Source organism: Puma concolor, chromosome D1 (genome assembly GCF_028749965.1).
Source record: "Puma concolor isolate L17-30 chromosome D1, mPumCon1.1.hap2, whole genome shotgun sequence".
Classification (NCBI taxonomy): Eukaryota; Metazoa; Chordata; class Mammalia; order Carnivora; family Felidae; genus Puma; species Puma concolor.
In genome coordinates, this window is record NC_141676.1 from 102,071,757 (window position 1) to 102,097,478 (window position 25,722).

Genomic DNA, 25,722 nt, shown 5'->3' on the forward strand with positions numbered 1-25,722 from the left:
TGGCATCTTACTGGCATCGTCTAACATGTGGGCCACATATATGATTTTAAATTTCCTAGCAGTCATATTTAAAAAAGTAAAAAGAAACAGGTGAAACTCATTTTTTTTTCCAGCTTCAATGAGGTATAATTGACAAAATTGTAAGATAGCTAAAGTGTACAATGTGTTGTTTTGATATGCTTGTACATTGTGTAGGATCCCCACCCCCCACCTCCCCATTGAGTTAATTAACATGTTCATCCTCACATATTTGCTATTTCTTTTCTGTTGGTTGTTTTTTTGTTTGTTTTTGGTGAGAACATTTAAGTTCTAGCCTCTTGGCAAATTTCAATAATACAATAGTGTTATCAGCTATAATCACCATGTTTTATATTAGATCCTCAGACCTTATTCATCTTTTAAATGAAAGTTTGTATCCTTTTACCAACTTGTCCATATTTCTTCCACCATCCCCCAAGCCCCTGGCACCCACTTTTCTACTTTCTATTTCTGTGAGTTTGAATTTTTCTTTTTCTTTCTTTTTTTTTTTTTAGATTCCACATATAGGTAATACCACGTGTATTGTGGTATTGTGGTTGTCTTTGTGTCTGTCTTATTTCACTTGGCATACTGCCCTCCAGGTTCATCCGTGCTGTTCCAAATGACAGGCTTTCCTTCTTTTTTAAGGCTGGATAATATTTCATTGTATATATGTATGCTGCATTTTCTTTATCCATTCATCTGTTGACAGACACTTAGATTGTTTCCATACCTTGGCTATTGTGAATAATTCTGCTTATGAATACGGAAGTACAGATATTTTTTGAGATCATGATTTCACTTCCTTTGAGTATACACCCAGAAGTGGGATTGCTGGGTCATACAGTAGTTCTGTTTGCAATTTAAGGAACCTCCATATTGTTTTCCATAGTGATTGCACCAATTTATATTCCCACCAGTAGTGCACAAGGCTTCCCTTTTCTCCACACCCTCACCAGCATCTTTGGTAATAGACACCCTAACAGGCATGAGGTGGTATCTCATTGTGGTTTTTTCATTTGCAGTTTCCTGATAAATTATAATGTTTTGGCCATTTGTATGTTTTCTTTGGGAAAATGCCTACTTAGGTCCTTTGTCCATCTTTGAATTGGGTTATTTGTGTTTTTTCTGTTGAGTTTTGTCAGTTCCTAGTTTATTTTGGTTAGTAACTTCTTATCAGATATGTTGTGGTCTGAAAATATTTTCTCCCATTCTATAGGTTTCAGTGAAATTAGTTTTAATAATATATTTTATTTAGCCTGGTATATCTAAAATGTTATTTCTTCATGTAAGCAATATAAATTTATCAATGAGATCATTTATATTCTCATTTTAATATTCAGGCTTTGAGATCTGTATATATTTGACATTCATAGCACATCAATTTGCACTGGACACATTAGTAAGAACTAAAAGGAGCAAATAGCTATTCCTCTCCCCCCCCCCCCACCCCGCTTCTAGAATGAATAATGAACTGTGACTTTAAATTTGGCATGATCTGAGTTTAATTTTTTGTCATACCACATGCCAATGAAAAAAGGAGAGTTTGTTGAATGGAAATCTCTTGGGTAGAGACTCCCAGCAAGCTGTATCTGTTCAGCAACATATTTGATACAGTGCCATGTTTAATTAATATTAGTGTCAGTTCATAAAATCCTGCTCCTTGTAAGAGAAAAGAATTCTATATAGAACAAGAAACTTTAAGAAATCTATGGTCCTTGGTAGTGTGTTGGAAGTTTCCTTTTTTCACTTGTTACGCTTTTTATATGTAAGTACAGGGATGTGATTCATAGATTTTTCAGCACCAAGATTTTTTTTTTTAATGTTTATTTTATTTTTTTGAGAGAGAGAGACAGAACATGAGCAGGGGAGGGCAGAGAGAGAGGGAGACACAGAATCCGAAGCAGGCTCCAAGGTCTGAGCTGTCAGCACAGAGCCCGATGCGGGGCCCAAACTCATGAAACGCGAGATCATGACCTGAGCCGAAGTCGGCCGCTCAACCGACTGAGCCACGCAGGTGCCCCATAGCACCAAAATTTAAACACATTCTTTGAGAGTTTATCTTCTGTTTACCTAGCAGTTAACCTTTTGTTGTGGATGCATTTCATTTTTTAAGCAACTGGGGCGGAGTAGGGGAATGCGTGGGTGACTCAATCAGTTGAGCATCCGACTTCAGCTCAGGTCGTGATCTCACGGTTCATGAGTTCGAGCTCCGCGTCAGGCTTTCTGCTGTCAGTGCAGAGCCTGCTTTGGGTCCTCTGTCTCCCTCTCCCTCTGCCCCTACCCCACTCACACGCTCTCTCTGTCTCTCTCTCTCAAATAGAAATTGAAAAAAAAAAATTCAAGCAAGTGGGATGTAGTTTAAAACGTTTATTATGTAGTCACCAGTAATCTGTAGCCATGAAAATTCATGATCATTGATCTCTTCAGGTATTCTTAAAATAATCATACCTGCTTGCCAGCTCCTTGCTCTCTGACTTGGTAGCTTCTCTGTTTCATCGGTATTTTTCCATTTTCTCAAATCTCCACTTTTCAGTTTGCAGCTAAAATTGGAGCCAAGTAACATGTGTGTCCTCCTCTCTGGTGTTAGTACTTAGTGTGGAGGGCGGGGAGCCCGGCCTGCCATGAAGAAGCAGAGCTTGTTGTCCCCGGCCCAGCCCTCAGGATCAGGTCTTGCTGTGGGTTCCATCTTATGGCTTGGTGTGACTTTCCCAAATGGAATGCATTTCCCCCCCTAGCTACATTCCTTCCATGTTCTTCCCACATCAGCTGGAAGTAACCAGTTGGTTCTGGATGCTGCCCACAAATTCTTAGCTCTTTTGCTTCTTGGTCCCCTCAACTTGCCCCTCGATTTAAGGGACTGATGTTTTTGAGATCCAGGATTATGTTGTTGAGTAAAGCAAATCTCATTTTTTCCGAGGAATGCCTGAAGTTTAAGGCTTGATTCCGGAAAACAAATCACGACAGCAGTACCTATAATTAATGTGTATTGCGTGTTTACCACATGCCAGGCATTGTACTAAGCAGGTTGCATCCATTAGCTTAGTACATCCCCGGCAACCCTTAAAGCAGGTTCAATAGTTGCCCACAGTTTTTAGGTAAGGGAACATAGAAAAATTAAATAGTTTGCTCCAAGTTATACATTAAAGGGCAGCTCCAAGATTTCGAACCCAGGAGCTTGACACCAGAGTCCTTCCTCTTGACACTGTATTCAGCTGGTAGGCAAAGCTTTGCCTGTGTCTTGTTGAATCTTGAGTCTCATTGAAGAGTAGACGGGAATTTGATGCTTTAACGTATTAAAACCTCTCTGCTTCCGCCTTCTAAGAACAGATTATACTTAATGCAATTTTCCCTGAAAAGACAGGGATACATTTCAGTACGTAGGACCATATTCCCTTTATGTGAAGTCAGATTGCTTGTTATGAAATGTGAAACTACATCCATGCTATACCGTTATCTTTATTAAATTAAAAATATTTATTAGGTGCACAGAATATAAGATCTTAAAGCCAGTTTGTTCTCATAGGTGATTAGGTTTGGTTTTCTCTTTCCCTTGATGAAAATCTTACTGCCTCAGAGAGCAAATGAAAATCAGAATGAGTTCACGTGAATTAGGAGGCCCTACTATATGACTCCCCCAATTACAGTGTGACTCAGTATTCTCTTGGGTGTGAAGAAGTACAAAAATATGGTTAAATGCATTAGAAGCCCTCATTAACTGTCTTCATCCTCGCCCCCCATTACTTTTTCAGTGCCATCCATTGGTAGGCATAGGCAGGTTAGGGGATTTGAGGCCCAGTCCTTGGACAGTTGGTGATCAGCAAAACTAGTATTGCTTCCCAACTTTTTGTGTGTTGTGGCATACGCAGAAAATGATCATATTTTCTCTGGGGTAGACAGATGAGGTTTCTTGAGGCCGGAGGTGATCACTGCCCCGACCCATGGCCTTGGGTACACTTGTAATCCATTTCTAGCATACCAGTTGGAAAGCTCTGCCACGGCATATGGCTGCAAGTTTATAAGCATGTCACGTATATGAAAGTAATCTGTAAAGTATAATGTGCTATTTTATTAATAATTAATTAAGACTGAGATATTTGTTATATAAAAAGACATTGTAAACTGTGATTTTTTTTTCCCCCAGTTGTTTTGGGAGCCGTTCTTAGAGAAGCAGGTGCAAATGCCAGACTAATTGCTGGAGTTAAGGTCCTGTGTGTGATATATGGCACAGTAATGAGGAGAAGTAGAAACGCTAACAGTCCAGGGTGATAGGCAGTCAGATGTTCTACCACTGAGCTATCCCCGCTAATCTGGGGTGATTTGGTGCAAGGCTTCTTATAGGAGATCAGACAGCCGGTGAGATTTGTTAACGGTTTTACTATTTCTCCTGTAAGATTTCCTACCCTCTTTTCTGCCTGTCCCACTTCTTTCTTTTCTCAAGTTCTGCTTTGTTGGTAAAGTCTTTCTGTAGGTCAGCTTCTCCCGCAGGTGAAGGTCACACTCGATCCTCTGTTCCACCGTCATAACTTGTACGTAGCTTTGCCGATTGTGTTTCCAACGTTGTATTGTTGTCTGTTTCACACATGTCTTTCCCCAACTAGATTGTGAGTCCCTTGAAGTTAAGGCTGCATCTGATTTAATTATTGTAGGCTGAGCTACATCCAGCTCACTTTATTACTTTCCATCATTAGGCAGGGCTTAAATGTTCTTTGAATTGAGCTGAAATTTGTCTCCCTGGGCCTTTCTCCCATTAGTCTTCATTCTAACATCTGAAACAACTGCAGAGTTACTTTTATGTTAGTCATTCTTACATTTGAATCATCTCTCATGTATGGTTCTTTATCGTCTTTATTGCTCTGGACTGAACATTTTTATTGTTGAAATTTTGCTTCTCTGGTTTTTCTTCTCTTTTTCTTACTAGTAAACTTCCTTTCCCTCTCTCAGTGTGGGGAATCACAGAATTTTAGTATTGAAAGGAGCTAGAATTTACCTTGTCGTGGTCCTTCATCAAACTAATATTCTTTGCTTACTTGCTGATTGACTGAGATGGAGGTACAGATATTTTGGGGCAACACAATATTTTGAGTATTTAATTCACTAGGAATAATGACGAAGTTTAGATACAATGGAGTATAAACGTTCTTCATCTTTCATTCTGTTTTAAAATGTACCTGCTGCTGGATGTCTTAAGAATGATGAGCAAAATAGGTGTTTGATGCTGAAGGAGTGTATCTGCGGTACAGAAAGAGCTTCAGATTTTTATAGCATTACCGTTAAGAATTTGACTCTAAAGTCAACCTACCTGGGCTTTAATCCTGGATCTACCACATGCCAGTTTACATTACTTAATCTTGAGTAAATTACTTAATCTGCGTATGTCTCAGTTTCCGTATTTGTAAGATAAGGTTAATAATAACGTAGGGTATTGTGAGGTTTAAATGATTTAGTGCTCGGAAAGCACGAAAAGCAATGCTTGGCGCCCAGCAGATGTTCAGTGTGTAGTGACCTCTGCCTGTTCCACCCCCAGGACTGTGGAGTTACGCACGCATCTGGTGAGATGTGGGATGCATCCGTGTAATTTCTGGTCCAGTCTTACCGACTTATCATGTACTTGTGATATAAGCCTCTTATCTTAATAAGAGGCCCAACATCTCATGGCCTGCATCAAAGCATGATTTTCCCAGAATGAGACCACATCTGTGGAGCACTGAAGTATTTTGTTTGCCATAAGGTTTTACTGTAGGAGTGGTTTAAGAAATGGCAGAAACACCCATTAGCTTTTGGAGTCTGTTCCTTTGAAACCAACTTGCTAGGAATACATTTCCTGACTTTTTAAAAAGTAAATTCATTTTCTTCATTGACAGTCTGTAAACACAATAGTGGCAACTTATATTTTGTGGAATATAATGTGTTCAAGTGGATTTAATTTTCCTTAGTAAACTGCTTTTAATAATGCATCAGAGTAAATTTTTTCCTCTGTTCTCAGGTTGCTATCAAGATCATAGACAAGACCCAGCTGGATGAAGAAAACTTGAAGAAGATTTTCCGGGAAGTTCAAATTATGAAAATGCTTTGCCACCCCCACATCATCAGGCTCTACCAGGTAGGTTCCCTAGTGGGGTAGCGTATGGCAGCGAAGAATCCAGGATGGTCATTTTATGTGTATAGGTGCCTTTGAGGAAAGGGTGTCTGGGTGAACATCTCCAGCTTTTCTTGGTTTCTGTGTTCACATGTTTATCCTCCTGTTTTCCCCACCCTTTTATCTCCACATTTAGCACTCATGTTTTACCTGGCTCTTTACTAGTAAGCTCTACCTTACCCATGTAGGCCTTTCACATTTGTTCTTTAAAGCTTGGGGACCATTCTTTGTGAGAATTACACAAAAAGATTATTCAGAAGATGACAAGAACTTATTTATGTAGGTCCAAATCCTAAAACAGAATGGGAAAGCCAGAAGGAACGGAGAATTCTTAGGGATGAAAAGCTAGAGGTGAATATAACATTATCTTTTTCTAACATCACTTAAATGCTCATTTCTCTGATCCTGGTATGACGTATGATGGAAAAGGATATTTTAACTATGGCCCCTTTGGTCAGTCAGAACCCACCTCTTTTCTAGTAGGGTCCTAGATTACGTTTTCTGAGGTAGCATTTGATTATTTTGGTAACCGTGAGATTGATTTTGTGTAATGGAAGAGATTTCCCTTCTAGTTCTCTTACCTTCCCGAGAAGCATGCATATTTCATGCCACCCTCAACAATTCCCTTGCTTTACTGCAAAAGCAATAAGTCTAATGGCTGGAATTTCAAGCCAGATAGGAAGAGAGGACCTTGCCTTAGCAGGCTGGTGGAAGAGATATTTTGGGAGAGGTGGGGCTTTGGGGTGCTTCTCAAGTTGCAGTGTGTTGGCAGTCACAAGCTCTGCCTCTGCATGAGGCCAGCCCTGCTTGCTGCTTTCTACCAGAACAGCCATCACCTAGTTGTTCAGGAAGTGGCCACCCACTCGGTTCATTTGCTGTTGTTACTCTGCAGTAAAGGTTACTGGCCCAGACATGGCACCATGTGTAAGGGTGGAGGCACAATGGGCAGGCTTTCAGAGTCTATTAACTTTATGGAAAGGAAAGCATGTTGTGATGTTAGTGTGTGTGGTTAAGGCTACAGCTTTAGGGCTCTTTTCTGGCATCAGCTGTTCACATAATGAAATGAATTAGATCAGCAGGAGCAGACTTGTTGAAATTTATCAGACCAAATTCTGTTGAGCCACACCTACGTTGTGCCCCAGAAGCAAACTTGTGAAAGCTTCTTGGTGTTGCCTGAAGACTTAACGTCTGCAAACTTGGAGGTGTCTAACCTCTGTTTCCTTCCTATCCTGATCAACTGAGTAAACTTCTTGACCTCACTTTTTAAAATAAATCATCTTTAAATAATTGAAGGGTTATTAGGCCAACTTTCCTCAAGAGGTTAACTTGGAGGTATTAACCTTACAACTGAATTCTCCAAGTTTATCTTTCTTACCCAAGATTTCATTAGCTTATAAGAAGTCTCAGTTTCAGGCATGGCTTTGAACAATGCCCTCTTTTAAGCTTTAATTTTGCTCTCTGGCAGCTAGTATTGTTAATAGGGGATTCTGAGCTGCCAGGGTGAATGGCTGTCAAATTGTCTTTATAAATAGCATCAAGGTAGTTTTCAGGTCATTTGCCAAATCGTCAATTTGTAGAGGAAGCCAAATATAGGTAACTGTATAGGAAAGTTTTTGAACTACTGAAAAATATAAGAGTAAAAGAACATTTGCAGTCAATAAAAGACCTGGGGGTACAAAGGAGATATACGATTTTTTTTTTTAATGTTTATTTATTTTTGAGACAGAGAGAGACAGAGCATGAATGGGGGAGGGGCAGAGAGAGAGGGAGACACAGAATTGGAAGCAGGCTCCAGGCTCTGAGCCATCAGACCAGAGCCCGACACGGGGCTCGAACTCACGGACTGTGAGATCGTGACCTGAGCTGAAGTCGGACACTTAGCCCACTGAGCCACCCAGGCGCCCCAGGAAATATGCGATTTTTTAAAATTTTCTTTTTTTTTTTACTCAACACCTGCATATATGTAGAGCATTGACGTTTTGTTGTGTTAATCAACATACAGGAAGATCTTGGAAGCAATGCATGTAACAAACAGTGAGCTAATACCACCAGTATATGGTTTTTAAAAATTAAAGAGAAAAAAAGTACAATACAGTTACTAAATTGAAAAAGTAACGTGCACTCATGTGACAGATTACCATGAAACCATACCAAAGAAGAGAAGAGATTTACTATTATAACACATAATGCTGTTACATGATATTGATGTGTAAAGATATCAAAGGTCAAGTAACTGGGAAATAATTGAGCAAAATAATTACCAATGAATTATGGTGAAAGTCTAAAGCTGTATTGCCCGGTATGATAGCCACTGGCCACACATGGCTATTGAGTATCAAAATGTAGCTACAGCAAATGAGGAACTGAAATGATAATGTTTTGGACTACTGGGATAAATAAAATACTAAGTTTTAAAAATACTTTTTAAAAACTTATTAATATGGCTGTTAGAAAAGTTAAAAATTATATATGTGGCCTACATTGTATTCTGTTGATTAGCATTGCTCTAGAATGATACGGAATAAATGACTTATGGACAGTGTTTCCTTTGGGGGAATAGGATGAGGGGGCTGGGAAGAGGAAAATCTTTGGCCTTTTGTTCATATACCGGCATTTAAAAAATTTATCATGAGCATATATACTCATACGTTACCTTAAAAAATATTTAGTGATAAAGGTAAAAAAGGAAGAAAGGACTGCCAACACAATAAAACTAAATAAAAAAGGCAAAATAGGGACCAAAACAAAATGTAGATGAGTAATTTATATTGCAGTGTTGAATATTTACATGATTCTTCCCAATTTTGAAGAAATGGATGGCAGGGAAGAAAGTTGTCCTGTCCCTTAAAAAAAACATATCCATATGTGATTTCTATGCAGTTCTTAAGTGATTCCCACCATTTTCCCTAGGCTTTTTTGTTTTGATTGGGTCTTGGGGGAAACATTTTTGAACTTGGAAGTGATCAGTGTCGAATGTGAATTTTCTGGTTTTTGGCAGCTTCTTTGCTTCTCAGTTTTGTGGAGCTTATGAGATTGCAGAGGTCTCATGAAACAACAAAACGTCCGTCTCAAGTAGTAAATCCTTCCTACGTTTAAGAACGTGAAGGGGGGGCACCTGGGTGGCTCAGTCGGTTAAGCGTCCGACTTCGGCTCAGGTCATGATCTTGCGGTCTGTGAGTTCAAGCCCCGCGTCGGGCTCTGTGCTGACTGCTCAGAGCCTGGAGCCTGTTTCAGATTCTGTGTCTCCCTCTCTCTCTGACCCTCCCCCGTTCATGCTCTGTCTCTCTCTGTCTCAAAAATAAATAAACGTTAAAAAAAAATTAAAAAAAAAAATAAGAACGTGAAGGGATCCCTATTTCCCCCCTTTCTTCTTTTTATTTATTTATTTATTTTTTTTTCATTTTTTTTTTCAACGTTTATTTATTTTTGGGACAGAGAGAGACAGAGCATGAACAGGGGAGGGGCAGAGAGAGAGGGAGACACAGAATCGGAAACAGGCTCCAGGCTCTGAGCCATCAGCCCAGAGCCCGACGCAGGGCTCGAACTCACGGACCGCGAGATCGTGACCTGGCTGAAGTCGGACGCTTAACCGACTGCGCCACCCAGGCGCCCCCTTCTTTATAGCATTTATGTGTGTCTCCCCTCCAGTGTTTTAAGTTTCCTGTAAGCAGTAATGGTTATTAATATTTCAGACAACAAAAGAGGATTCCTTAGTTTCTCTTCCTGTCAGTTTATCAGCCTGTCATTTGTGTCACTATCTGTTGCTTTCCTGCCTTTGTACCAGGTTATGGAGACAGAACGGATGATTTATCTGGTGACAGAATATGCTAGTGGAGGGGAAATATTTGGTAAGTACCTCTATTGCATTCTTTAAAAAGCTATTGAGCACACTATTGCAAACCTAAAATAGCCATTCAATGCCTTTGTCACTTGAGTGGCTGTCACTTGATGCTGTCCTTTTCAATCAAGAATTTTCATTTATTTTGGTTTACCTGTTTAAGTCCCTTCACCCTCTTTGTTTCCGCAGCAGAGGTGTTCTGTTTATTTCCATCAGGTGGTAACAGTTGGGATTAAAGATCTGCAAAAACAAACCTCCCTACTGAACATACAGCAGGTGCCTGCAGCCGAGGGTCTTTGCTATTGCTACATCTGCCTGGGGTCACCGTGTGTGGCAGAACCCCTGCAGTGGATGGGCCTCTGTTTTGTGTGAAGGCGCCCCTTGGAGCCAACAGTCTCATTCTAATGCTTTCTTTAAATTTTGTTTACATATTACATGTAACTGTATTCCTTACTGCGTGTTCCCAGCTCCCTTGACGATTCTTATAGTTTGGGAGGTTCTGTCTGCAGTAACTTTTTTTTTTTTCTTAAACACTTAGCACAACATCAGAATTAAACAGTGGGATTTGTTGCCAGGAAATCAGACTTTTTGAGGTGGTAAAAACGGGCCAAAAAAAAAAATTTTTTTTTTTTTTTTTTTGGTAACAGTGATAAATGGAGCCAAGTAGAGGTAAAGGCTAAACTTTTCACATTTAGATTCACATGTCTTGTTATTTTTAATTTGTTTGTTTGGTAAGTAACTACAGAGAAATGTTTCTTCTTTAGGTTCATGTAGATTATTTATTTTTTGGATTATGTTTTAGTTTACATTGTGGTCCAATTTTTTTTTTTAAGTTTTTAAGTGTATCTAAAAGTATGAGATAACTTTGAAAGTAGAATCTTCTTTTTTTTTTTTTTAATGTTTATTTTCGAGAGAGAGACAGCACGCAGGCAAGTGGGGGAGGGGCAGAGAGAGAGGGAGACAAAGAATCTGAAGCAGCTCCAGGCTCTGAACTGTCAGCACAGAGCCCGATGCTTCAATGACTGAGCCACCCAGGGGCCCCTAAAGTAGAATCTTTTTATTAGTGACTGGTCATTTGTGACTGTATGGATTTTGCGTCTGTGTGTGTTAAAAGCTTTCCTTGAAATCTTACAATTTGGGCCTAAAAGTCTTCAGAGTGTTTTTTCAAGGCTGTATTTTCATTTCCTAATAATATTTTTAATTGACTTTGTGTATGTGCTTGTGTACAATAGTAGTCTTGGGAGAAAAGAGGCCTTGTCATCTTAATATTTATAATAATCAAAGACTCCAATCCATTGCATATCAGATCTACCTTGCTCTTCAGAAAAACAGTTTTTAAAAGTACAGAAAAGATAATAATGCCCTGGTTAGAGATTCTATGTGGAAATGTAGCTTAAGGCATGAACAAACAGAATAGTACTTCTCTTGGTATTATTATAAAAGACCTACATGAGAAAGAAAATGATGCATTACCTAAATAAATCATTGTGACTGCACAGGGATATGACTACTGCATGAGCTCAGGTTTTTAAAAGGATGGAAAGGCTCATAAAAGATGAAAAGATGGGCATGATCAAGAACATGAACTTTGGAGGCAGTTCGACCTGGTTTTGAGTCAGCTACTTGCCCCCTATTTGCTGTTTTGATTGGAGCAAGTTATCAAATGCTTCTGGGACTCAGTTTCATGGTCTGTAAAAGTGAGGTCTTTAATATCTGCCTCACAGTTGTGAAGATTAAACGATATCACACAAATAGATCCCTAGCACTTTGCTTCCTTCACTTCCATGTTAAAGAGCAACTGGGCAGTTGACATCTGTCATGACAGGATGAGGATCTCCGCTGACCCGCTTCCCAGTGAAACGTGGAAAGTGCTGAAAACCCCCAAAACCATGGTTCTAAGTGTGAACAGCAAATGAAGACATTTATTCAAGAGCATCTATGAAAATTTGGTAAGAAATGAGGCTGTGGTTTTTAAACCATTACTGCTCCCTCCTTGTCAACTCAGTGAGGGGGAGATTCCAGTTCAGACTACAGGACCCTCCAACTCTAACCTAGACTAATGGCTCCTAGAGGAACAGGACATCAGCATTCTCTTCCAGTCCCCAGCTGCCTGTTACCACTAAGTCTTGGGTGAATGTAGTTTAGGAGCAGGGACTCCCTTCTTCTGCCTAGCCTCTAGTTGTAGAGTTTGGTCGCAGCACACAGAGAATATTGGAGCCCAGACTGTTCTTGCCTCAGATTGTAAGTTGGTAGTTCCATCGCACGAGAGAAAAACTGAGAGGACCCCAGACTGTGCCCCTCTCCTTCCAGTGAGCTCTCTGCTCCTATAGTGGGAGTGCCACTCGGAGGGAACTTTGCCTTTGTACCCCACAGCTGACTTCAGACCCCTGGCTCAGAGATTTGCCTAAAGAGAGGCACAGACCTTAAGACATAGCTCCTAATTTGTTCACAAAGGAACTGACTTCATTTGCAGCAGAGTATGAGGAAGTTCAAGGCTAAAAGCATTCATAAGAACAGTGGAGGTTGTGGTAAAGGCATTTGAGAGGAGATTCAAGGTACAAGCTACCCCATAGGAGATCCAGGGAATAAAACGTCGAACGAGCCTTCCAGAGGTCAGAACAAAAGTCAGACACTGATCTCAGAAACTATTCCTTCAAAGGAATCAGAATTTGATTGTTTAAAGACCAATTTATTCCCCAGGGCATTGTTGAAAACAATAGAGCAACCAGCCAGCAATTATTGGAGTTTAACAGCTGGGTGTGGTTAAGGAAAGACAGGAAGAGAGCACCCCCCCAACCATGGTGATCCCGTGAGCTGAGGGTAACTGTGGATATACCAAATCTGTGCTTCCCTGTGGAACAACAACAGAAGCTGAACACTATGGGAGAATAAACTTCACTGACACAGTCCATTAGTCACGAAACAAATAAACAAGCAGATAACAGTAACATGTGCTGGAAGGGGAGAAGTGTACCAGTACCCAGAGGTGCTATGATACATTATCTGAAATGTGTAGTTTCCAACAACAAAAAAATATGAACCATGCAAAGAAACAGGAAAGTATGACCCATGCACTGGAAAAAAAGCAAGCCAAGAAACTGTCGGAGACACCAGACAGTTTCTTTAAGGTAGCCGTTATAGACATGTTCACAGAAATAAAGGAACTCACGATTGAAGTGGTAAAGGAAGATATGGTGACAATGTCACATCAAATTAGAGTTTCAATAAAGAAATAGAAGTCATGTTTTAAAAAATGAACCAAATGGAAATCATGGAATAGGAAGGTAAAATGACTGAAAGAAAGAATTTATTAGAGAGGCTTAACTGTAGATTTGAACTGGCAGAAGACGAAGCAAATGTGTAGTGTAGATAGATTGATGGAGAATATGTAATTTCAAGAAGAGGGAGAAAAACGAGGAACAGAACTTAAGAGAAACGTGGGCACTATGAAGTGCAACTACATAAGCCTAATGGGAGTACCAGAAGGTTGAGAGAGAAAGGAAAAGAAAAAATATGAGAGGAAATGATGGCTGTGAACTTCACAAATTATAGAAAAATAATAACCTAAATATGCAGAAAGCTAAACAAAATCCAAGTAGTATTTTTAAAAATATTTTTATTTATTTTTGAGAGAGAGCACAAGGGGGGAGGGGCAGAGAGATTGGGAGACACAGAATCAGAAGCAGGCTCTAGGCTCTGAGCTGTCAGCACAGAGTCCAACGCGGGGCTCGAACTCATGAACTGCGAGATCATGACCTGAGCCTTAGTCGGGTGTGTAACCGACTGAGCCACCCAGGTGCCCCAAAATCCAAGTAGTATTAAACACAGAGATCTTGAAACAGTTACATAGTGAAAGAATAGTGAAAGTCAAAGACAAGGAGGAAATACTGAAAGCAATGAGAGATAAATGACATGTCACTTATAGGGAACCCCATTAGGTTAGCGATGACTTTTTAGCGCAAACAATGCAGGGCAGAAGGCAATAGGATAACATTTTCAAAGTGCTCAAAGGAAAAAAAAAAACAAACAAACTATGAACCATAATCTTACAGACACCCAGTAGAGGTGTCTTTCAAAAACGAAGGCAAAATAAATACATTCCCCGATAATCAAAACCTGGGATATGGGGTGCCTGGGTGGCTCAATTGGTTGAACATCCAGCTTGGGCTCAGGTCATAATCTTAGGGTTCATAGGTTCGAACCCCGCCTGTGTCAGGCTCTGTGCTGTCAGTACAGAGCCTGCTTCAGGTTTCTCTCTCCCCCTCCCCAATTTGCGTGCATGTGTTCTCTCTCCCTCTGTCTCTGTCTCTCTCTTCCTCTCTCTCTCTCAAAAGTAAAAAACTGGGAGAATTCCCAGATAATCAAAAACTGAGGGCTCCACTTTACAAGAAATACTAAAGGAAGTTCTTCAGGGTAGAAGCAGGTAACCCCATATGGTAGTTTGAGTCTACATAAAAAAATAAAAAGCACCAGTAAAGGTAATTATGTAATTGTAAAAGACAGGAGATGCATACTTTTCTCCTTTCTTCTCTTAACATATTTAAAAAGCAGTTTTATGAAATAACGTATATAAAAAAATGCATTCCCTATAATGCAATATATATATAATATATTTGCCAGTAACAGCCCAAAGGAGGTGTGTGATAAAAACTACACTGGGCTAAGGAACTCACTACAGACGGTAAAGAAAAATTATAACAATGTATTGTTGGATCTGTACCATTAATTGATGTCATGTTTATTGAACAATTATTACAAAAGGGAGTAAAAGGAATACGGCTATAAAGAAGTAATAGTTCCATATAGTCACTGCAAAATTAAGATAATATAAGCTAGAAGCCATTTGGATAAGATGAAATATATAGGGTAAGCACTAGAGCATTCACTAAAAAAATGTTTTTTAAATGATAAAAAATTATTAAAGAAATTGAAACACTTCATTAGAAAATATTCACCAAATGGGGTGCCTGGGTGGCTCAGTCGGCTTAGCTTTTGACTTCAACTTAGATCATGATCTTGCAGGTCGTGAGTTTGAGCCCCGCATGGGGCTCTTGGCTGACAGCGCAGATCCTGGAGCCTGCTTCAGATTCATATTCTCTCTCTCTCTCTCTCTCTCTCTCTCTCTCTCTCTCTCTCTCTTCCCCTCCCCTGCTTATACTCTGTCTCTCTCTGTGTCTCAAAAATAAACGTTAAAAAATTAAAAAATGTTAAAATTAAAGAAAGAAAATATTCATTAAACGCAAAAGAAAGCAGTAATTGAGGAATAGAACAACAAAAATTACATGAAATACAAAGAAAATAAAAAATAAAACGGCAGGCATAAATCTGACTAGGGTTGACCCTTGAGGGTGAGGGACTGTGGACCCCCTTCCTCACCCCCACATGCAGTCGAAAATACACGTTTAACTTTTGATTTCTGAAAACTTAACTACTAATAGCCTACTGTTGACTTTACTGATAACCTAAACAGTTGAATACATACTTTGTATGATTGTATGTATCATATACTGTATTACTATATTATTACAATAAAGTCAGCTAAAGAAAATTTTACTAAAATTGTAAGAAAAAATACATTTACAGTACTGTATTGTATTCATTAAAAAAAAAAATTCACCTATAAGTAGATCTATGCAGTTCAAACCCATGTTTTTCAAGGTCAACTATGCATTGGTAATTACATTAAGAGTAATGGATTGAATAATCCAATGGAGAAGCAGTGATTGTTAATAAATAAATAAAGAGAGTTAAAAACATATGATCTGAGGCACCTGGGTGGCTTAGTTGGTTAAGCATTTGACTCTTGGTTTCAACTCTGGTCATGATCTCAATTTCATGAGTTTGAGCCCCGTGTTGGGCTCTGTGCTGGCAATGAGGAGCCTGCGTGGGCTTTCCCTCATTCTGCCCCTCCCCCACTCACGCTGTCTCTGTCTCTCTCAAAATAAATAAATAAACTTAAAAAAAAAAACACATGATCCAACTGCGTGCTATTTACAGGAGACATACTTTAGATTAAAGAATACAAATAGAGTGGAAGTAAAAGGATGGAAAAAGACATATTATGCAAACAGCAACAACAAGAATGCTGGTTATGTTGATATAGACAAATTAGACTTGAAAACAAAAAAGACTTTATCTTTGCTTACTAGAGGTAAAGAGGAACATTCTATACTAATAGAAGGATCAACACATGAGGAAAACATAATGAGTTATAAACATCATATGTCCGATAAGGCTACCAAAATACAGGGAACAAAATCCGACAGAAATGACAAGAGAAATAGACAATGAGGGTAGTTGGAGGTTTCAATACTCTGTTAGCTAGAGCTAGCACATCTTTAGAACAGGCCACCTAACAACAACAGGACGCATTCTTCACAGGTGAACACAGAACGTTCTCAAGGATTGGTCATATGCTTAGCCATAAAACAAACCTGAGTGAATTTAAAGAGTTAGCAATAATACGGTGTGTGTTTTCCAACAACAGTGGAATGAAACTAGAAATGAAGAGTGGGAAAACATTTGTGGATATCACAAATATGTGAAAATTAATATAATTTGAAGTAAACAGAGTCAATGAAATCAAAAGCGAATTCAGAAAAAAATACTGTGGAGATGAATGAAAATGAAGATACAAGATAGTAAAGCCTATGGGATGCAGCTAAAGCAGTGCTTAGAGGATGCTTATAGCTGTAAAATGCCTGTAATAGCAAAGATTTAAATCAGTAACTTAGTCTTCTACCTTAAGATATTGCAAAAGGAAGAACATACCAAGCCTAAACCAAGCTGAAGGAAGGAGACAATAAGTATTACAGCAGAAATTAATTAAATAGGGAAAATTCCTAGAAAGCCCCAAACTACTGAAACTGATTCAAGAAAAAATAGACAATATGAATAGATACATCAAGTAAAGAGATTGAAGCAGTAATCAAAAAACTACATGTAAAGAAAAGTCCAGGACCAGATGGCATCACTGGTGAATTCTACCAGGCATTTAAAGAAGAATTAGTAGCAATTCTTTACAAACTTTCCTAGAAGAAAAGAATAGGAATGGACACTTCCCAACACATTCTGTGAGGTCAGTCTGTATTACCCTGATACCAATACCAGACAAAGACATCACAAGAAGACTACCGGGCAATATCTCTTATGACTATGGATGCAAAAATCCTCAACAAAATAGTTAACATATAAAAGGAATTACACACTATGACCAAGTGGAACTTATCCCAGGAATGCAAGGTTGGTTAACCGTAAAAAATCCATTAATGTAATGCATCCTATCAAGAAAGAAAAAACAAACATGGCACAATCATATATGATGCAGAAAAAGCACTCGACAGAATCCAACATCTTTTCATGATAAAAACACTATCCTCAACAAATTAGAAATAGAAGGGAACTAACTTTTTGTTTTTTCATGTTATTTTTTCATGTTTATTTATTTTGAGAGAGAGCACATGTATGAGCAGGGAACGGGCAGGGAGAGAGAGAATCCCAAGCAGGCTCTGTGCTACCAGCACAGAGCCCGGTGTGGGGCTCAGTCCCATGAACTGTGAGATCATAACCAGAGCTAAGATCAAGATTCAGATGTTCAACCAACTGAGCCACCCAGCCGCCCCTCCCCCCCCCCCAAGGGAACTTTCCTAATTTGTTAAGAGATCTACAAAACCCATAGCTAACATTATACTTAATGGTGAACAACTAGATGTTTTCCCCCGGCAGTCAAGAATAACACAAAGATTTCATCTCTCTCCACTTCTGTTTAAACATTGTGCTGGAGATTCTAGTCACAGCAATTAGATACGAAAGACCTATAAAAGGCATCTAGATTGGAAAGGAAGAAATAAAGCTAATTCTACTCACAGATGACATGATCTTGTATATAGAAGGTCCTAAAAAAATCCACTGAAAAACTATCAGAACTATATAAAAGTTCAGCACGGTTGCAGGATATAAGAGCAGTATATCAATCGTATTTCTGTATTCTTACAATGAGTGATCTGAAAATGAAGAAATAAAACCATTCAGTTTACAGTAGCATCAATAAGAATAAAGTACTTAGGAATAAATTTAACAAAAGAGATGCAAATATTATAGTCTAAAAAGTACAAAACAGTGTTGAAGGAAACTTAAGAAGATCTTAATGATTGGAAAAACATCCCACATTCATGGATTTTTAACATCGTTAAGATGGCAGCAGCGCTCAGACTGATGTGTAGGTTAAGTACAATCGCCATCAGAATCGGAGCTGGCATTTTTGTAGAGATTGACGAGCAGATTATAAAATTTGTGTGGAATTATAAGGGACCCAGAATAGTCAAAGCAGTCTTGAAAAAGACCCAAGTAGATCAGAATTATGCAGCCACAAGTCGAGAAAAGCTGACAGCCACCCGAAGCTAGAAGAGGCATAGAAAAGATTCTCCCCTAAAGCCTCTAGATGGAGTGAAGCCCTGGTGATACCTCAGGTTTGGACTTCTTGCTTCCAAAACTGTGAGTGAATAAATTATAATTCTTCAGTGTTATCTACCTGTGGTAATTTGTTTCAGCACCCTGGGAAACTCATCCTGAAGACCGGATTTGGGCATAATTTCACAATATCTCCTCATAAAATACCAGTCATCTATAAAGGAGAAAATCAATTACTAGGTGTAGTTGGTGATTAATATTAGCATCATGTGTGATGAAGGTATTAAAGAAGTAATGCGAGAACTGCCCCTTCTGATTCTTGCTGGAACCAAGTAAGGGGAATAAGGTGTTTCAGAAATGCTGTAGCCCGTTCAGAAGATTTCAAGATGAGAGAAAGCATGGCATATTTCATACTCTTTAAGTTGTTGAGTATGGTTTAAATATAGGCCGTATCTGAGAAAATGCCCGGAAATGAGGCTGGTAAGATAGGAAAGGCTCAATAAATAATGAAGGGCTTTGAATGACATTTCTGACTTGGCCAGTTTCCCTATCGCACCTTCTCATTGCACTGTATCCTTTCTTAGTAGTACTTATATCACTTGTGGTTTTACATTTATTTTTGTAATTATTTAATGGTTTTTCTCTCTCTACCAGACACCGAACTCCAGAAAATCAGGAGTCCTGTCTGTTTTTGCTCACCATTGTATCTATCCCCATGTCTCTTCTTGCTCTCCAGTTCTTACTGATGGACTCAAATATTTACTGAGGGAAATGATCAATCATTGTTTATTGAATGAATGAGTAAATGAGTGAATGGACCAAGAGTGTAAAACAGTTGAACTTTACCTCGAATTATTGCCATGTGAGGAAGAATTGGGATGGTAGTGCCAGTTAGGAAGGTATACATTAATATCTGAGAATGATGAGGGATTGAAGTAAGATAGTGACTTCATGTCTTTTATTTTAATCTTGAAATACAGGTATTTTTATCATCATTTCACAAAGAAACTGAGATTCAAGGAGGCTAAATAATTTGGCTAAGGTGTAACTAATTGCTAATACAGCTGAGATTTAACCCAAGGACTATCTGACTCCAGAGTACATGTTTTTCCCCATTTACCAGGCTGAAGAATCTGTTCTTCCATATAAAAAGACTTCAATTAAGTATTCTGGGAAGAATCTTTTATTACAAATACAAACCAAATTTCTGTTTTGAAAATTTGGGTCATGGACATAGCAGCAATAAATATGAAGTATTTTTTTACTCTCTTGTTATTAAATCCCCATTGAAAGAGAGGGTGAGACAGGTTTTTTTTTTTTTTTTTTTTTTTTGATGAGTATTATTATTGAGATTTAGACTCAGGCAGTGGCTCATTTACAGAGCTAGTATTTATAAAGTAGCAGTCTCTCCTCTCCTTCCTTGCATAATAACAACTCCATCTGCCCTTTTTAAGGCATTTGTTTTATCATTGTTAATATAAAAAAAAGTGGCCAGTATTCTAAATTTTACATTAATTAAACATATCAGGGGTTTACTAAATCTTTTGAAAATGACATTGTTAAAGGAGAAAATGAGTGAGAGTGTATTAAGATGTTTAGATTTCTTACTGTGCTAGTGTGTGAATGGTAGTGTCATTTAGTAAGAGGATACAAGAATGAAAAATAGATTGGATGAACTGTGCTACTTCAGACATGGAGTTTGAGGCACCAGTCAGTGGAAGTTGTGCATCAAGTCATTGGATACCACAGTCTGGAAATCAGGGATAAGATGGAGCCTAGGATATCGGTTCGTTACCAGAGAGATAGTAGTTGTCCACTGATGTGGAATCATGCAGAAAAGAATAGGTTTAAAGGGCGCCTGGGTGGCTCAGTTGGTTAAGTATCTGACTTCGGCTCGGGTCATGTCATGGTCTCACAGCTCGTGAGTTTGAGTCCCATGTCGGACCCTGTGCTGACAGCTTAGAGCCTGGAGCCTGCTTCAGATTCTGTGTCTCCCTGTCTCTCTGCCCCTCCCCTGCTTGCTCGTGGGTGCACATGCGCGCGCACACTCTCTCCTCTCTCTCTCTCTCTCTCTCTCTCTCTCTCTAACATTTAAACGTTAAAAAAAAAAAATAGGTTTAAGGATAAGACCCTTAGTACCATCAGTATTTAAGTTGAAGGTAAGGCCATGAAGTACATGAAAAAATTGCTGTTGATGAAATAAGATTGAGGTATTATAAAAGACAAGGGGAATAGGAATTTCAAAAAGGAGCATTACTGAATGGTGTAAAAGGTAAATTATGATAAGGACTGAGAGATAGCCTCTGGCTTTGTGATAGACATGTTCTCAGTGCTCTCTTTTTTTTTAATTAATAATTTATTTATTTTTAATTTATATCCAAGTTAGTTAGCATATGGTGCAAAAATGATTTCTGGAGTAGATTCCTTAATGCCCCTTACCCATTTAGCCGATCTCCCCTCCCACAAACCCTCCAGCAACCCTGTTTGTTCTCTATATTTAAGAGTCTCTTATGTTTTGTCCCCCTTCCTGTTTTTATGTTATTTTTGCTTCCCTTCCCTTATGTTCATTTGGTTTGTATTTTAAAGTCCTCATATGAATGAAGTCATATATTTGTCTTTCTCCAACTAATTTTGCTTTGCATAATACCCTCTAGTTCCATGCAGGTACTTGCAAATAGCAAGATTTCATTCTTGATTGTTGAGTAATACTCTGTTGTGTATATATATACCATATCTTTTTTATCCATTCATCTGTTGATGGACATTTGGGCTCTTTCCATACTTTGACTATTGTCGATAGTGCTGCTATAAACATTGGGGTGCATGTCCCCCTTCGAAACAGCATACCTGTATCCCTTGGATAAATACCTACTAGTGCAATTGCTGGTTCGTAGGGTAGTTCTATTTTTAATTTTTTGAGGAACCTCCATACTGTTTTCCAGAGAGGCTGCACCAGCTTGCATTCTCAACAGCAGTGCAAAAGAGCTCCTCTTTCTCTGTATCCTTGCAAACATGTGTTGTTGCCTGAGTTGTTGATGTTAGTCATTCTGACAGGTGTGAGGTGGTATCTCAGTGTGGGTTTGATTTGTATTTCCCTGATGATGAGTGATGTGGAGAATTTTTTCCTGTGTCGGTTGGCCATCTGGATGTCTTCTTTGGAGAAGTGTCTATTCATGTCTTTTGCCCATTTCTTCCCTGGATTATTTCTTCACTGGATTATTCTCTTTTGGGTATTGAGTTTGATAAGTTCTCTCTAGACTTTGGATACTAACCCTTTATGTGATATGTCGTTTGCGAAGTCTTCTCCCATTCCGTCAGTTGCCTTTTTGTTTTGCTGATTGTTTCCTTTGCTGTGCAGAAGGTTTGTTTTTTGATGAAGTCCCAGTAATTCACTTTTGCTTTGGTTTCCCCTCCGTGCTCTTAAAGAGAGCTGTTGCACTAGTGAAGTAAGAATAGAAATCAAAATGTTATGGGCTGCAGTGTGAGTGCATAGTGAGGAAGGGGAAACTGAGAGTTTTTAAGAATGTTTTCTAAAGTTGATCATGTAACCTATTAATAACACCATTTAAATTGTGTACTGTAACTTATTCAAATATATGTATGTAAACATAAATGTCATATAATACATTAACTGTAACCTAAAGTATATACAGATTAGACATTGAAAATGATGAGATAAATAGAAATCACAGGACTTCAGGCAATGACAGAGTGAAAACGTTGGCAAATATTCCATCTAAGGAACAAATACAAAAGTGGCAGGATTGTCAAAAATAATTGTTAAGGCTCGGGGCTCCTGGGTGGCTCAGTCGGTAAGCGTCCGACTTCGCCTCAGGTCGTGATCTCGCCGGTTCGTGAGTTTGATCCCCACGTCGGGCTCTGTGCTGACAGCTCACAGCCTGAAGCCTGCTTCGGATTCTGTGTCTCCCTCTCTCTCTGCTCCTCCCCCACTCACACTCTGTCTCTCTCTCAAAAATAAATAAACATTAAAAAAAGTTAAAAAAATTGTTAGGGCTCTGAAAATGAATCAGTGGCAAACATTACATTGAGAAGCTTTAATTCATGAAAATCTTTTGAATTTGTGATGAGAATAGTGGGTGTCTTTGGCTTTGTTGCCTGAGCCCCTATATCCTTTCTCTTCCCTCCCCAGCTGGTCTGGCCTTAAAACGAGCAGCTTTGTTCTGATTTGATTTGGAAAAGAAGACAAAAACAAAAAATCAAAACCCACTCATGCCCAGTCGTGTTGTCAGTAAAAACAGGAAGTGTGGGACTTGCTAGCTAGCAGTTGTGATCTTTCTGGGGGCAGGCCACAGAATGGTCAACTAACCAGAAATTAAGTTGGGAGATCTTGTTAATGAGAGAGCCACAACGGGATAAGATAAATTCTTCATTCACATCTGGCTTACTGGGGGACTGGCATCTTCTGGGAAGTCCTGAGAAAGCCCAGCAAAGAGTAAAAGCTGAGGCTGATGTTGAAGCTTTCTGAACTTTCAAATGCACTGCTGAACTCAACAGTAGGTTTGTGGTGGAAGGTGGTTTGATCACTAATCAGTGTAGACATAGGGATGACGTCAAGGAAGCCATGCTAAAGAATAGAAATAAGGGAGGGAGGGTGCCTGGGTGTCTCAGTTGGTTAAGTGTGCAACTCTTGATTTCGGCTCAGGTCATGAGTTCATGGTTTGTGAGATAGGGCCCCATGTCGGGCTCCATGCTGACAGTGCAGAACCTACTTGGGATTCTCTCACTCCCTTTTTCTCTCAAAATAAAGAAATAAACATTTAAAAAATAAACACGAGATATATATATTTTTTAATTTAGCAGGAGGAATCAATGGCTACGTACCACAGGGAGACAGATTCTCAAATTACTTCCAACAAGGTTACTAAAAAAATAAAAACGAGTAAAACAAAAGCAGCAACAAAAACAACAGTCCTCAAGAGGAAGAATCATAATCCAGAATTGGCTAAACGTATTAACTATAATATACAGTTATTAGAAAACACTGTAGATGTTGACCTGGGTGGCTTAGTCTGTTAAGTGTCCGATTTCGGCTCAGGTCACAATCTTAGAGTTCATGGATTTGAACCCCGCATCGGGCTCTGTGCTGACAGCTCAGAGCCTGGAGCCTGCTTCAGATTCTTTGTCCCACTCTCTCTTTGCCCCTCCCGTGGTCACACTCTGTCTCTCTCTCTCAAAAATAAATAAACATAAAAAAAAACAACCCACTGTAGATGTTAAAGAAAGAAACGTCAAACATGTGATCTGTACTCAGGAAGAAAAGTAGCCAGTAGAAAATTTCTCCAAGTAGGTCTAGATGTTATTTTTAGCAAAAACTTAATTATTATAAATTTGTTCAGACAATTAAAAGAAACCATGTCTAAATGGAAAATATGATGACAATGACTCAACAAATAGGAAATCTCAGTAAGGAAACAGAAACTATAAAAACGAACAATATGAAAATCCTAGAGTTGTAAGTGTAGTAACTGAAATGAAAATGCACTAGATATGTTTTGTAGCGGATTTGAAGTGGGAGAAGAACCAGCAAAATTGAAATACCAATAGAAAAAAAATCTAGTCTGAAGAACAGAGAGAAAAATCATTGAAGAGAAATAATCAGAGCCTCGGAGACTGGTGGGACAAGATTAAGTATACGAACATATTTGTAATGGGAATTCCGGAAAGAGATGAGAAAGAAAAAGGGACAGGAAAAAATACTTGAAGAAGTGATGACCAAGAACTTCCAAAACGTATAATAAAACATTAATTTACAGTTTGAAGAAGCTCAGTGAATCTCAGGTGGGATAAACCCAAAAGGCATCCACGTCTAGACACATATTGTCAATTTGCTGAAAGACAGAGAATCTTGAAGGCAGCAAGAGAAAAATGACTCATCACATACAGGGAAGCAACATGATTTACAGCTGAGTTCTTACCAGAAAAAAAAAAAAGAGGCTAAAGGCAATGGATTGACATATTTAAAAGGCTGAAATAAAAAAACCCCAAAACCTATGAACCATAAATGCTATATCTAGCAAAACTGTCCTTCAGAATGTAGGCAAAATAAACACATTCCCAAGTAACCAGGGCCTGAGAGACCTGCTGTACAAGGCATTCTAAGGAAGTGCTCAAGTTGAAAGGAAATGACACCAAATGGCAACTTATATCCATAGGAGGAACTAAAGAAAATCAGAAGAGATGAATATATAGGAAATAAAAGATTACATAAATATATTCTTTCCCCGTTTCTTCTCCTAATTCTTTAAAAGACAGAAAAGGGCTTAAAGAAGTATTTGTAACACTTTATTTCTGGATTTTGAAGATATATTGCTGTAATACAAGTACCTAAAGGAAGGTTGAGGAAATGGAGCCATCTTGGAATAAAGTTGCTATATTTTACCAGAATCAAGTCAGTATTAGTTGGAAGTAGATGCATAGTTATAATCCCTAGAGCAACCACTAAGATAATATCAGCACCCTAACTTTGAAGGACAGTGGTATAAATGACTCTTGAGAGAGTTGACTATGATGGGAAGTAAAGAGAGAGCATTGGTGACTAAAAGGGCCATTGGTTGAATATGTGTTGTCTTTTTATTATGTATTTGGTTTACATCTGTAGTTAATTTGAGGGGGGAAGAACCAGTAGAACCAGAGGGAATGTAGATATAAGGGAGAGAGTGAGATTTAATGAAGCATTCCTCAAGGAGGAGTTGAAAGCTGGTGAGTTTGTAGAAGTATTTGTTTGAGATTGATGTTTGGGGGACTAAAGTTTAGAGTCTGACTTCCTAATACTAGTGTTTGAAAAGTAGGAAAAGAGTTTGTACGCTGAGATGAGATCACAGAATAGCATCTAAAGGAAATGAAAGAAGTAGATGATAAGGGGACAAGCTGAAGGACTCATAGGCAGCATTGATAGGTTAGCAATTGTTGGGGATCTTAATTTTGTTGGGACTCCACTTGTGGCTTTTTTAATGGGTTGTTTGTTAGCAGTAGTTGGCAGCTTAGGTATAGGATTGAAGAACATAGTTGGTTGGTTTGATCCAGAGTTTTTGCAAGGTTGCTTGAGGTGATGAATCATGGTGCTTGGAAGTTTCTGCTCTAGGTGTAAAGATTATTAGCTGGGAACTTCATCCTGATGTTATTAGCAGATTATGACACCAGACTGTTTGGGACAGTAGTTGGCTGTTTGATTCCCACTCAGTTTCACATTTGCTGAAAGAGTTGTAGTGCCTTTCCCCTTTGTGGCAGTCATACTGTATCTAAAATATTATCTTCCATTGTGAGTATCGTATTGCACGAGGGACACCAACCATAGGAA

The 25,722-nt window shown here is 38.8% G+C and overlaps 1 protein-coding gene across 8 annotated transcripts in view; it reads left to right on the forward strand.

Annotated features, from left to right (window-relative positions):
• SIK3 (SIK family kinase 3) overlaps window positions 1-25,722 on the forward strand; it is a 250,149-nt gene that overhangs the window by 119,261 nt on the left and 105,166 nt on the right. For all 8 annotated transcript variants that reach the window (XM_086679042.1, XM_086679040.1, XM_086679041.1 and 5 more), the window contains exons 2-3: window positions 6,005-6,121; window positions 9,942-10,005. In XM_086679042.1, the coding sequence (XP_086535168.1) occupies window positions 6,005-6,121; window positions 9,942-10,005 (181 nt within the window). The remainder of the gene's footprint in view (window positions 1-6,004; window positions 6,122-9,941; window positions 10,006-25,722) is intronic.